General features: G+C 38.1%; 1 protein-coding gene across 1 annotated transcript in view; it reads right to left on the minus strand.

Annotated features, from left to right (window-relative positions):
- Positions 1-680: 680 nt before the first annotated feature.
- Positions 681-15,433, minus strand: part of LOC101862348 (prostaglandin-E(2) 9-reductase) — a 16,704-nt gene continuing 1,951 nt past the window's right edge. Inside the window, exons 2-10 of the mRNA XM_005097940.2 lie at positions 12,148-12,312; positions 10,542-10,658; positions 8,450-8,527; positions 7,072-7,188; positions 6,298-6,401; positions 4,567-4,642; positions 3,791-3,874; positions 2,774-2,856; positions 681-1,318 (exon numbers count right to left, since the gene is read on the minus strand). Of these exons, the coding sequence (XP_005097997.1) occupies positions 1,276-1,318; positions 2,774-2,856; positions 3,791-3,874; positions 4,567-4,642; positions 6,298-6,401; positions 7,072-7,188; positions 8,450-8,527; positions 10,542-10,658; positions 12,148-12,312 (867 nt within the window). The 3' untranslated portion in view covers positions 681-1,275. The remainder of the gene's footprint in view (positions 1,319-2,773; positions 2,857-3,790; positions 3,875-4,566; positions 4,643-6,297; positions 6,402-7,071; positions 7,189-8,449; positions 8,528-10,541; positions 10,659-12,147; positions 12,313-15,433) is intronic.

The raw sequence follows: 15,433 nt of genomic DNA on the forward strand, positions 1-15,433 counted from the left end.
TTATATATATATATATATATGACCAAATGATATACCTTTAAACTGAAGGAGAAAAGGCCAATAGCTTGACATTACATCCAAAGTAAAGAAAATGTAAATATAAAACCTTTAATTAAGCATTTTCTGATGATGGACAGAAATAGTTGTCAACAGAGTTGTCCCTTTAAATAAAAATGGGACAAGGAACCACACCACTTTCATATATTTTATACACAACTGATCACTGATTTCATGTAAGAATGGTATGCAGAATTATGGCACAATCAAACACAATTTACTATATATTATAAGACAAAAAAACAAAACAAGCATTCTCTTCCTGTTACTATCAATCTAGTAATTATCTACCAAATGCTGATACAACACATATATATGTGAGGCATTGTGGTTAAATCAGGCACTTGTCAAAATAATAGAATTGAAGAAACCACCATTTTTCCGTCTGCTTGGCAAATTTTATCAACTTTTGGGGGTTTTTTGGCTTTCCACCTTTCATCTCGATTTAAAAACACATTTCCCTGTAAAAAAAACATAGACTAAAGGCACAAAAGAAAGCGAAATTTCAGCTTCCAAGGACTCTCAAACTTAAGATCCAGCAAACTTTGGCGGCCATTTTCTCACTAATTTTACCTATGAAACCAGGCAACCCCCCTCCCCCCTCTCCTTCAATCGCAAATATCTCGACTTCTATTCATGATAGATGAGTATTTTTCCCCATCGAAAGCAACGCAAATGAACAGGTTTTAAGGGTATACCAAAAGTTTTTGAACTAAAAATAGACAAGATTCCACCTGATTCCACCATGTCGTGGTACATATTATGTCTGAATGGCATAGACTTGGATATTACTCTATTACTACATTTGGTTACAAAGATTTATCATAGCATCTCTTGCAAAAAAACTTATGTACTCCTGGTTTTGGACAAGACAAAAGAGGGCCAACATGTTTATCAAAAGGTGCTATTCGCAAAATCCCTTTCTGTGATAGTAATCCTGGTACAGAGTCTACCAAGAAAAGGGATACACGTACCCAAGAACCATACTGAAATGTAGGTCAAACTAATAAATCATGTTCTCCGGAGCGAAATACGAAAAAGTCTGTCATGGTAACGTAAAAAGCATCCTACAAATGTAGTTTTCGTAACTATGGAACAACATTTCTTTGACAATCGGAAGCACAACCACACAATACATATTTGGATAATTTGGATAAAATGTAGCATGGAAACTAAAAGCCTACAAACCATCCATGGCACACATGTCTGCGTCGGCTTTTAAAATTCTTCATAGAATGGGTAGTACTTGTGATCCAGAGCTCTATGGAGAGACAAAATCAGAAGATAGATTAGTAATCCACGATGAAAACTTAATTTTAAAATACTGTTTTATCTAGTTCCATGAGACACACAATATATATATATATATATATATATATATATATATATGAAAACAGTTCTCACGTTTTTTCACTTCTTTTCAATTGGCGCTCATATGACCTTATGCAGTTGCGAGCCCCGTAAAACCCAATATATATATTGGGAGAGTTGTACACATTTCGAGTGACAGAAACCGTAAAAACACAATATATATTATTAAATGATGTTCTGAACTAAATTTGTCAAAATTTATCTTTTTTGTCTCCTTTGAGGAGCACGTCAGTAATATTATTTTCTCCGCATTTTTCAATCAACAAAAGTCCCTCTTAGAATTGTGGGATATTTCTGAAAAAAAAGGTACATTCTTATATTTGCATTACAGAGAGTGAGTGTAGAAAGAATGAGTATTGTCAGAGTATAACCCTGTTCCCCACCGGACGCTGGTGGAAGCGTCCAGTACTAGTGACAACTGTTTCGTTTCATTTAATGCTAGTTTTTGCTTGTTTTTCGGAACTATTCCTGAATCAAGTTTTTTAGTAATGACAAAGCCTTTCTTTGTTTCCGCTATTTAGAAGTTGGAGGCAAGCTTTTGGGGTTATAAATAATGAGACATAGTGCATTAGGTTTAGGTGACTTTAGAAAAAAACTCCGGGAAACATTAAAAAAAACCTCAGGGCTTAAACAGTTACGGTAGACCACTAAAATGGACATCATTTTTCTCAGAATCAAAAGTTCTACACAACGATAGCAACTTTCCAGTGCTTTGTGAACTTTGACGAAAATCAGTGCGGAGTACACATACATTTACAATAAGTTGAAAACCCTAATCATATCCCCACAATCTATACATGTATATATATCATACCGTTCACAATATGGGGCGAAACCTTCATCTTAATAATCTTATGTTACAGAAGCAACTAATACTCTAGAACAAAAAGATCATCATCATCTAGTGCCTGATCTGCGACAGACATCGGCGATCATGATTCTCCATTCATCCCTTTGCTCGGATGCTCTCAAAAAAGCTACATTTCCCTGTTCTTTCCCTGCTACCCATTTGTTTAGGTTCCTCAAGTAGATTGTTCTGAGCCTACCCCTGCCTCGTTTGCCTTCAATTTTGCCAGTGAGAGCTAGATGTTCAAGACCTTTATGCCTATTCAGGTGTCCCAAAAACTGCATTTGTCGTTTCCTGATTGTTTTTAACATTGACATAGCGCGTCCCACATCGGCTTCATCAAGCACTACCTCATTTGATTTCTTTTCCTTCCGCGATACTCTTAGCACTCTCCTAAGAAACTAAATTTCCGTTGCTTCTATTTTATTTTCAATGTCTTTATTGATTGTCCAGCATTCACAGCTATATAAAAGGGTGGACCATAGATAGCGTACTCACATTTTTTCATCATATCCTCTGTATCCTTTGTTAAGACTAGTCAGTTTTGTCATCTCTTCTTCTGAAAGCTTGAAATCAAACACCTGCAATAGAGGAGAAGAAAGAACAAACTCAAATAAAAGTAACAATTATTCAACCATCATCTGTGGTGTAACACACAGAAGACCTGAGATCAATTTCCATGTGGGGAGAATTATTATCGGGTACATGTATATCCGTCTTTCTACTGGGACGTTATATATCCTTCCCAGTCTCTCAGCCCAAGTTGACTCTGACTAGCCAGTGGTTTGCTTCTTCTTTCCCATCAAACACCTATCGTCCTTATCTCCCCTTTTTCTTTCTTATGTTTGTTACTCTCTTGTAACACCTCTAATCTTCTGGCACTCATATGACCTTTAATATGCAGTTGTGAGCGCCGTAAAACCTCTACTAAAACTAAACTGACTAGCAAGGTCAAAGCCAGCCTCCGAAATGATCTAAAATATGTCAATGATAGCATAAAAGGGACCCCCCCCCCAAAAAAAGCATAAAACAACTCCATCAAATTGAAGGAAAAAAAATCTTTATCTAAATTCTGTAACCTTATACTCACATGACTCAAGGATTAGGAATATAAAACTTAAAATGAAGGAGGATAATTATAAAGAAATAAGAAAGACGGAGGAGAGATAAGGATGATAGATGTTTTATAAGAAAGATGGAAAAAACAAACCAGAGTACCCACTAACCACCCTCTAGACTAGCTGCTTAAATTATCAAAACAAAATTATCCAAAAGTGATAAGAAGGTAAATTGTTTTAGTAAGAGTTTCACAGGACTTGCAACATGAAATAAAGGTCAACTAAGTACAGTGGAGTCCACTTATAACAAGTCCTGAAATAACGAAAAGTAAGGTAGACAGACAGAAACCACCCAGGGAAAGAAAAGAAGTAGCTAGTTGCACCCTCCAACCATCCACCACTCAGTACGTAAATTCAATGAAATGCAGGTAGCGTCAAAAGAACTAAAGTACCTTACCTTGATATTCTCCTCAATTCTTGATGGCGTTACACTCTTGGGAACAGAAGCCACGCCTTGTTGAACTAGATACCTGATGGCAACCTGCAACCACACACATACACACATGTGTATAAGTACAGTAACAGCAATAATATCAGGTAAGTTTTTTAGTAAGAGTTTGTCATATCAGTGTCAAAGATTAGAGGTGTTACAAGAGAGTAACAGACACAAAAAAGGAGGAGAGATGAGAACGATAGATTTTTTAAGTCGAGATATTTGCGATTGAAGGAGGCAGAGATCGGCTAGTGTCAGAAGTAAACTTAGCCAGAAAAGGGACACCGAGGTTTGACCGTTCTTGGAAACTGCAAATTTACACATTTTGTGTGCCTTTGATCAACTTCTTTCAGTAAAATCCACATAAAAATATGTTCTTTAAATGGACATATATATAAGGCGTTGAGCAAAAACAAATTCGATAAAAATTGCCATTTAGATGAGAAAAATGCAGACTTTTCGATTTCATTATTTATTTGATATGCCTGTCCGCGTGGTTTTATGCACCCGGCATAATTTAGCAAAATTTTTTTTTTTTTGGGGGGGGGGGGGGGATAATTTCCCATTATTTTCCTGTATCATTCTTTGTTAAAATTAACAGAATCGCAAAATTTCACATTTTTGGGCTCAGTTTGCATAATTCAAGAAATTTGCATGTATAAAACGACAGGGACAGATATGCGCCTGATCTGATATCACCATGATGTAGCATGAAATAATGAAAACATCATCACACTCACCTGGGCTGGAGTTTTGTTGTGAGCCTTTGCTATATCTTTCAGCACAGGTTCGTCCAAAAGTTTTGTATGGCTGGGCCTGAAACACATTAAAAAGATAAAAAGATCGTACCAAAACGTGAAAATTACATTATACTCAACACCTTTGGCTCAAATAATGAAAATTTTCTGTTCCTTTCACAGCTCAAACATTCAAAAACAAAAAATTTTTTTTAACAACTTGCAGCCCCAAAGCCGAGACAAAAGCCCCAATAACAAGCAATGATAAATTGTATCAGATTCGTTGTACGCGAGAAGTCTATTTTTGCGACAACAGCGATATGCCTGCACTCAAGGCCTAATGCAAAGGTATCGAGCCCACGACCTAATGAATGAAAGCCGAACACTGTACCTGTAGATCACCAGAGCCGTGTCTTTAGTAAAGGGTGGCCATACTGTACCGTGTTGTGTGTAGAAGTAGAAAATTTGACTTGACTGCAGATGTACAACACACCCGAGTGACCTTGATACACAACTGCTACAATTGGCGACCAATTAAATAATAAAATTCCAAAGATTTACATAATATCGCATCAAATCAGGTTCCCTGCGAGCTACTCAGCTTATTTTGAGATGCTGATTCTGAATATGAAATCAATTTTAAGATGCGCTAATTATCTTTAAAACTTTGAGCCCTAAGTTTAATCCTGCGCGGCGGCAAAGTTAAAAGTGATTCTACGTCACAGCGCGTCTCCCCCAAATCAGATCGTGATCGTACGAAAAATATGAAGCAGTGCTTGATTTCTCGACCAAGCCGTATGATGGCTAGATCGTCCAGTTTTTGTACAATTTATCTGTAAGTGTAACCGGGCCATGTAAGCCTGAAATTGCATCAAAGGAGAAGGAAAATGTGAGCAAAACCAGCACAACAGCCGCTCAATGCAAGCAGTGTTGCAAAGAGTGGTAAGGAATCATAACAGCTCCCTGAAACAACATTCTGAGGTTGACAGAGTCAAGACCATAATAAATATATATAACGCAATCCCTTTGTACATCATTGATGTGGCAAGTGAAGACATCTCTATAGTTTTGACATTCACAGCATATGACACTCGATATAGAACGATGTATAGTGATATGGAATGTTTTATGAATGATATAGAATGTTGAGTGACATAACTCGCTTCTCTGACATTCATATAACATTCTACATCACTCAATTTTCTGGCATTCATTATCACACTGCTACTTTGACATTCATATAACATTCTATATCATTCTACATCACTCACTTTTCTTACTTTCATAACATATTCTATACCACTCACTTTTCTGAGATTTGTATGACATTCAACATCACTCACTTTCCTAATTAGCTACAATTCATTTTCACAATAAATAGCGACAGAATATAAAAGCAAACAGAAAGTATGACATGCCACAAAACCATATATATAACAACTCAGCGCATAAAAGAACTTTACAAATACACAGCGGATTATAATTACTAGATTTCAACCAACTATAAAACCATCAGTAAGCTCCACCTTTAATTAAAAATACCAAGCAATGAAATAAATGACACGCTGGACAATCACCCTGGACATTGTAATCTACCACAGATTGTTTGCGAGGCTAAGTTGTGTTGATTCGTCATTGTCACACCAACCCTGAAAAGACATAGAAGCAGCAAACCAAAGAGGACCAGCCATCCAAACAAAGTAAGAGGAGAGGAATAAATTTCCAATGACTTACTCTATACTGGGCGTGCTGAGGGGGGCGAAAGCAATGGGCACAATCCCCTTGGACTTGGCAAACTCGATCAGCTTCAGGTTAGTGTTGTGGCAGTTGACTTCAATCTGGGAGACAAATAGTTTTTTCCTATCAATATTTCGTTTCACATCAAAGTTGCGTGCTTGAGTTTTTCACTGCTACTATTAAGCACGTATCTTGGGGAAATACAAGCTTTTCACTTGAAGCCAGTATGAAATGAAGATTTATATTTCATATTACCTATAAAACGTAGTAGGCAATATTTTGTTTAGCGTCACAAATACAATGGAAAAACATATTTTTAAACTCTTGTAAGCCATTTACTGTAATAAGACTAAGACTAAAAAGAGGATACTTTTTTATTTTTTTCTGACTACATTTATAATTCAAACTGCTGCAAATTCCATTTTAAAAAATAAACCCAAAAGAATTCTGAAAAAATCAAAAGCTTGAAAAGAGCAATGGACATGTGGATTTTATATTTTAAGACAGTAGTTGCAAAAATTATTCATAGAAAGCATTGGTAAAATATGTCCAAATGCAATCATAAAAGAAATTTGTACTTTATACAGAAGGCGTATATCAAACGCTAGTGCAAAAAATATTTAAAAACTGAAATGAAACCATGATACAATGAATGACGATTATCTTTACAGTTTCAATACATATGGGTTAAACTAAATTTTGAATAAAAAAGAATCAAGACAAACATAACAATTGCCGTATGCTGAGTATGATCAAAACGTCTCAGCTCACCTGGATAGCCACAGGAGGAACTCTAGCAACCTCCAACAGTCTAGTGATCTGTTTGCTGTTGAAGCTGCTCAGACCAATATCAAGAGCCTTGCCCATATCTCTGCAGTCCTCCATAGCCTGAAACAACCACGATCATGTTAATCATTCCCAGAAAGAAAACAAAGCAATTAGTATTCCTTCTCGTAAGCCAATGAGCATAGTAGAATATCAACCAATTACACAACAAAAATTGAAGATTGAAATTAAATAAGGACTAACTGCTGAAATATAAGAAATTATAAGAATACATTTTTTTTGTCATTGGTAAATTAACCAGTTTACATCTATATGTTTCAGAGAGCAAGAAAAACAAATCAGAAACCTTTGAAAATAATAACAAACTAAACAGAAATTGCAGTGAATGTATAAGGGTTAGTTTTTCCCCTTTTGTAAATGATGTTTTGTGGTTTTTTGCTCATGCTCCAGCTGTTGATGAAATACAGTTGTCTTTTGATGATTATTAGCTTGCTCAGAAGTTCAGAAAAGACTTACAAACACACACTGAATGTAGAAAGATTAAGAACAGCTTTTGAAAATTCTTTGTTCATTTTTTTCCACTGCTTATTTAAACTGGCTCTGCTACAAGAAAAATTAGTAAAGCCAATTTTGTAACGACCTTGCAAAGCAGCATCAAACAACATTACTAATCTTTCTTGCCAGTTTTGGTATGAATTTCTTAAATAATAATGCGCATGTTACACAGTCCAATTGAGTCTAATTGAGTCTAATGGGCTTCTCGCGCCCGTCATATTTGTTAACAGCATAGCTTGGATAAGGTCGCCGAGTCAAACTTTATTCCTACAAAAATCAAACTTTTAATATGGCCACAGGAAAGAGACCTGTACCTCAAAGCATTGTTTCCCTGACCCCATCACACAGATAATTTCTTCAGTGAGCTGAAAATGTCCTGACAGAAAGATTTCTATAATGAATATACTTCATAGTTTGTTGTAGTAAGCGTTTTATGCCACTCGCAAACAGATCATTAGAAAGAAACAATATTAACTTTTTTAGTTTGAGTTTAGAGAAGCACATCGACACAATAATGGTAATTTATTGCTGAAAAAAAATAATAACACAAACGAACAGAAATAACAGCCGCGAAAGTAAAGAAGTAGGACCCACCTGTAGTGCCTTCCTACCACCCGCAATCTCAACTTTCACATTGTGTTTTTTTTTAATAATTAATTTAACTTTTTTTTTTTTAATCTCAAACAGAAAGACGAAAAATAATGAAGAAGACAGAATTGTTAAATAACACAGAACAAACGCAAACAAAAATATCCCACTATAGTCATAATGACAAAGCCCTTTAGAGTAAAAACACCAACAAACTTACCTGCCATGTTTCCACATAGTCAACATCAGAGAACAGAGTCTTGCCATTCTCATCTTGTGGACACATATCTCCACCCTCCTGTTGAAAAAATTGTACCAGTTAAGACATAGGACTATCTTTAAACAAGTTTACTGAAGAGTCGTCATTGAGTTAAGAATTTTAACAGGAAAAAAAAGTTATTTTCATCAAATTTTTCACACAATAAAATGAAGCAATACACACATAAATGTGAGGCATGTTGAAAAAATGAGTTAATTCTCGCAATCCACGACCGAGTAGAGGTGTCGGCAAAAAAAAGACACATCAAATTTGTAGCTTTTAGACGGATCGCATTTCCTTCTATTAAACCGTTATTTATTTTACCTTTCAATCTAATAAATTGTACGAACCCAACCTAAACATTTCGTCTATCTGTCGGAGTTCATGGGTTGAAAATCTGATAAATAACTCATTTCGTCAGTACGCTTCACAAATGTCACTTTTATGATCAACTTTCTATTTCTACAAGGGTGGACATCCCCAAAAACAGCCAAATAGATAACATCAACAATGCAAATGACAGTACATCTTTTTCCAGCCCACAACCTGGGAGTGTACCCAACATTCCTCCAGAGATTGTCAATGGTTCTCTTTCCATCTCACAAAAGACAGTGAGGAAGACCACATTCCCATCAAAGCTCTACAGCCTGAATTTTTCCACAGTTACAGGGAGCGCCCATTAGCGCAATCGGGTCGGGTCAAGTCGGGTCATCAGGTTGGATCGTTTTCTGGTGGTTTCAGTGCACACTACAATGCCACCACGATCGTACCCGACAACCTGAAGTTAAAGTAGAGAAACTTTTAACCTCAATGGCTTCCAGGGCTTCTTTCCGCAGTTCCCTGTTGAAGTGCTGTAGCAGCCTGGAATCCCATAAACATGGGTTACATCGACAACTTTCTATTGTCTTCTCTAAGTCAATGGACTCCATTGTTGTCAATTGATGACGGTATTTCGCAAGGAAATGCCCGACCGTAACATCGCAGAGTCAACATTGACACGTGACTCAGCTTTGTTGTGACTGGCAACAAATCACCTGATCGCGTGACTTGCAGGCCTGAAAACAAACGCGTTTGTTTTTGAAGGTCACCGACCGAGTTGCTAAGTTTGTGCCACCATGGTCCCATTGCGTCCTCAATTTGGCTAGCCTCGACTACCAAATCGACCCGACCAGACCGCGCTAGTGGGCACCCCCTATTACTTTGAGTATATATATCTTGGGGGAAAAGAAACTTGTGAATTCAGAAGCCAGTGGGAAATGAATTTACATAACATAGGCCTACATGTAGTATAAGTGCAGTATGCAGACAATAAGAATTACTTCTCACAATCCATAAATGAAAACATCTGCTGAAAATCAACACAAGGGTCAAATTTGTAGATTCACAACTGATGCCAATTTCTTAAAGTTACCCATACCTTTTTTCATTTCATCCTAATGCTTTCTTGCCAGGGTAAGATACTTAACATTTTAACGTCACCAATTAGAAGAAGCTCCCTTGTGGTTTTTTGCCTTACTTTTTTTGATAGGATTGGTGACACACAAATAGTTTCAAAATCTGGTCTTTTTATGCAAGCAGACTGAGAAAGGGTATGTGTCCCATCCCCCTCCTCCCACCTCCCCCCCAACCCCCGACAGCCTGAGGGTAGCTAGAAGAGGTGTGAGCAAAGCCAGAAATAAAAACAACCCACTAATAAATAAAATTATCAAACGCTAACAAATAGCTCTAATCATTGTTATTCATATTTTCTTATTGGTCCTTCTTAAAGTTAAAGTATCTTTGTACCTACTCAGTCACATTCTTTTAGTTTCAGTGAGCGTTTTACGGCACTTTCAACACAATAAGGTCATATAAGTGTCGAAGATTAGAAGTGTTATAAGAGAGTAACAAACACAAAAAAAAAGGAGGGGAGATAGAGACGATAGATTTTTTTACAGGAAAGAAGGAGCAAACCACACCAGAGCACCCGCCAACCACCCACTCAACCACATCCCCCCCCCTAGCCTCCGTACCCCATCCCCCATACAAACAGTCAAGAGTACGCCTCCAATACCTTGTATGCCATGGGCCAGTGCATGAGGTACAGGTCCACGGAAGCCACACCCAGGTCGTCCAAGGTTTTCTCCAGATTGGGGAGGACAAGGTCGGGTCTGTGACATGTGTTCCACAACTGGAAAATAGTCAAATACAGTAGTTTAACACAGATAGCTTGTGTCTGTGTGTGTGTACATGTGTGTGTGTGTGCGTGTGTGTGTGAGTGTGTGTGTGTGTGTGTGTGTGTGTGAGTGAGTGTGAGTGTGTGTGTGTGTGTGTGTGTGAGTGAGTGTGTGTGTGTGTGAGAGAGTGTGTGTGCGTGTGAGTGTGAGTGTGTATGTGTGTGTGTGTGTGTGTGTGTGTGTGTGTGTGTGTGTGTGTGTGTGTGTGTGTGTGTGTGTGTGTGTGTGTGTGTGAGAGAGAGAGACAGAGAGAGCATGAGTGTGTGTGTGTGAGCATGTGCTTGTGTGAATGTGTGTGTGTGTGGGGGGGGGGGGAGGTTTATTATTATCTTTAAAGTTTTCAAACCACCCCACCCCCCACCCCTTGAAAATTCAATTAGCATCAAGGTTCGCCTAACAGCTTAACCAAGGCCTGCTTCCTGACGGATATGCTGTTAGGTGGACACCAATGTAGTAAGAATATTAACTGTAATTCAGTGCAAGCTCTGCTAATATGTATAAAAAGAGACAGACAAAATTATCTTGGTTACTACCAGCTATCTACAGTATGATTTATCCATACTATAGTAGTAACAAATTTTTTAACATGGCACATGACCTCTCCTCTCCTTGACCCATATGCCACACACAAGTTTTATGAAACAAAGAACTTTGGCACATTATCACGCAGGAATTGTTATATATTTTGAACCAGTGCAGCTTTTTTTACGTGTTACAGTTAGCATTGATAAGCACAACTTAATCCCCCCCCCCTAAAATGACTATAATATACACATATAAAAAAAAAATTATAGGAAGTTACAAAAGCAAAGTACAGTAGACCTAGATATATATCTTCTCCATATTCTATGAAGTCAGGAAAAGCATGATTAAATCTGGAACCCAAAGATTTACACTGAGTAGGAAAACCTACACACATATTAAACTTCATGTACCAGTTGTCAGTCTTTCTCTCACGTGGAATTCTGAAATTTTATTAAGTACTAGCTAGCTGAGACTAGAACTAAAAGTAGTCCTTAGTGCCTTAGTATTCAGAATTACTGAAATCTGGATCTTAAGATTACTGATTGTTTATAATTGAAAGTGATAAAAGAATTGCTTTCCTGGCAAAACAATTCTCCAAACAAGTTGCCAGTAGCTGACCGACAACCTCACATGTTCTATCTCCTTTGCAAAATATGAACATGTTTGTGCGTTGTAATAACTTTTTAATTTCGTAGTTTTACTAGAGGTTTTACGGCGCTCGCAACTGCAAAAGGTCATGTAAGCGCCAGAAGATTAAAGGTGTTACAAGAGAGTAACAAACATAAAAAAGAAGAAGGGGAGATAAGGACGACAGATGTTTGATAGGAAAGAAGAAGCAAACCCCACCAAAGCGCCCGCCAACCACCCACTTTGTAATAACTAGCAAACAACATCAAAGCAAAGACAAAGAAAACTTACCTTGCTGGTGATGAAAATATCTTCTCGTTTTACAACCCCCATGACAAAGAGTTCCTTGAGAGCAGTGCCGACGGCTCTTTCATTTCGATAAATGGCCGCACAGTCAATATGGCGGTACCCGGCTCGCACGGCTGACTTCACAGCTTCGATGACTTCTTCCTCTCCCTAGACAAAAAGAAAGTTTTAAAGTCTTTGCAAATCAAATCCTCTTTTCTTTGCTCAACACAGTGAAAAAAACACACTGACACAATGGTCATCCACTGCAGGACATAGCCATCCAACAACAACCTCCACTCAGCTTGTTTATCGGCTGTTTTCCATGTCCAGGTTGTTCCCCTTTGCTCTCTGATGTTCGTATTTCACCTTTAGTTTTAGTTTTTTAGTTTTAGTAAAGAGCACTTGAAACACAATTAATAAGGTCATGTAAGTGCCAAAGAATAGATTATGTGTTACAAGAGAGTAACGTACACACAAAAAAGAAGGAGGGGAGATAAGGACGACAGATGTTTAATAGGAAAGAAGGAGCAAACCACACCAGAGCACCCGGCAACCACCCACATATTTCACCTTAATTCATTGCAAAATAGGCAGACAACAGAAATAAGGAAAGTTGTAAACCATACACACTGCATTTTCAACCAAATACACACAATAAAAATACATGCAAAAGTTGTAAACCATACACACTGCATTTTCAACCAAATACACACAATAAAAATACATGCAATTATCGTACATTAGTGGATATTTGATAGAGAGATAGAGAGAGAGAGAGAGAGAAAGAGAGAGGGAGAGAGAGAGAGAGAGAGGGACAGAGAGAGAGAGAGAGAGAGAGAGAGAGAGAGAGAGAGAGAGAGAGAGAGAGAGAGAGAGAGAGAGAGAGAGAGAGAGAGAGAGAGAGAGAGAGAGAGAGAGAGAGAGAGAGAGAGAAAAGAAAAAGAGTCATAGCGTACCCGCCCCCACCTCACCCCCACCTTCCGAGCTAGAACATTGACAAATAACTTCACTTACATCAAAGGCTAAATAACGTTTGGTTTAATAAAAAATTATTCACCGAATGAAAATTTGCAATCTATGCAGACTACAAACAAAATCAAAGTGATGAATAGCCTGCCAAATTCATTCTCAGTTCAATTGACAGTGTATCTGTCACTGACAATCACATTCTGTCAGCTTTGCAAAGGATGAATGTGCTTGTGTGTTGTAATAAGTATCAGATACTAATCAGGAATATAAAATCCACACTCTTCAAACATTTTACAAGAGAGCAAATTTATTTTGGAAGGATAGCAGCGGAACATATTACGCAATAAGCAAAGTGGGCTTTAAGGGTTAGGATAAGTAGGGAAACCCTAGTGTATGGAGGGAGTCTCTGAATTAGCCGCAAACGTTCCCTCCTTTTCCTATTCAAACAAAGCACTTTACCACTACAATCACTAAATTCAACATTATTATCAGCAACCATGACCTTTCTATTTTCCATAAGGAGCATTACGACCTCATGGGCTTATCAAAGGAAGTTGTACTACTAAACCTGTGTTATGAAACAAAAGGCTTTGCTTATCAGCAAAAGTATCACTATTTCAGTACACCCCAGCCAAGAGAAAGGAAAGGAAATTTAACAATAGTTTGAGTAGAATTCAGTGTTGTAAAATTTAGTGCTGTAGAATGCAGAATGCATGATTTATACCCATCACAGCTTGGAAAAATTAGCATTTTAATACATGGAGCAGAGAATGAAACTTAAACAGCGGTTTCAAAGCAAAATTATTACTAAGTAATTAGTTTTTTAAGATTTTCTAAATTTATGCGTCATATTTTATAATGGCCCCTTGATAGGAAGAAAGTATGGCTCTCAGAAATTTCTGATTAACTGATCTGCTTCTCGAGAACATGCCTATGACTCCCTTTCAGCACTACGAAAATAAACATCAAGACATGCTGAAAAACCTGAGTGCAGAGCCGATGCTATAGAAGGTAGAAGAATTCAAGACGAGCCTAAAAAAATCAAAGCAGACGTTTTTCACCATTCAAAATTAACCAAACTTAATATCGGCTTTGAGACTTCTGCACTTTTGTACATTTGAAGCTGCAGTGTAACAAGGTACTGAAAGCAAAGTTGTGGGACCCACACCGTTCACTCGTTTCATTCCTGATTTGCCAGGTTGGTCTACATTCCCACTCAAACCTTCAGCATAGGGGCTTTCGTGGTCGAGAGGTAATGGTGTTTGCCTCTCATTCAAAAAATCCTGGGTTCGAATCCGGACACAGACGGAAAATTGTTCTCCTTTCACCACCTCTCTTGCTCTCAGACCAGGTTCTGTCGTCTGCTTTCATCTCCACTTTATGCCCCCCTCCCCCTACCTCCTTTGCCCCCTCCTCTGGGCTACTGACTCTTTCTGCAGCCTTTCTACCGCTACTCCTTGGCCCCTTCTCACGGCTGTCTTTCTGCCACACCCCTGATCTTATGGTAGGTAAGATCTAATCCCTAGCCTTCTCGGATAAAGTTGACCGTTAAACATCCCATGGTGGTCCTAAAAAATCTATAAGAGTAGGCTTCGGCCGCCACCAGGGCAAAATCCAAAATTCCCTGCCAACCAAAAAATGTTTAATGTGTCCTGCGCGCTCATATGACCTAATGCAGTTGCGAGCGCTGTAAAACACTTATTTTAAAAAAAACCAGCCTTGAGCACGTTTGTTTGCACATATCTGTCAACTCGGGCAATTTGAAGGCGCTCTGAGAGATAATAGTGGTTCTTCGGTGTGTTATCACACTAAAGAGACTCATTCCTTCATCTTTGTTTATCACGCTGGCTCATATGTCACAAAGTGAAACTTATCTACACGAGACCTTTCGGAATACCGTCTGCCCGGCGGTGACGTCAGCCAACCTGGCGAATTCAGCTTTTGCCTAGAGGACTTGAAAGACAGCTTGTAATTGCCACGAGACTTTTCTGTTACATACAAAGGAAAGACACGTCTGCAGCACAAATACATATTATTTTAAATAATTTCATCAGCTACATTTATTATTCAACCTGACTCTTATTCCTGCTTGTATCTATTGTTTTAGCACATTTATTCCTATAGAATTTTAAGCCATCTATGTTTCTGTTTTGTGTTCTCTTCGTTGCCTATTTCCCGGAGTTACCTTATTTGGCCAGGACCCTGGGTCGGCGATCCCATGTTCCACCCAGTTGAAATAAATAAGCCTAGCAGAGGGAATTTTAATGAGGAAAGGGGAGAGCCCCATTCGGTTGTCAAGAGTCTGGGCCTAAAACAACAC

This window comes from Aplysia californica, unplaced genomic scaffold (genome assembly GCF_000002075.1).
Source record: "Aplysia californica isolate F4 #8 unplaced genomic scaffold, AplCal3.0 scaffold00168, whole genome shotgun sequence".
Lineage (NCBI taxonomy): Eukaryota > Metazoa > Mollusca > Gastropoda > Aplysiida > Aplysiidae > Aplysia > Aplysia californica.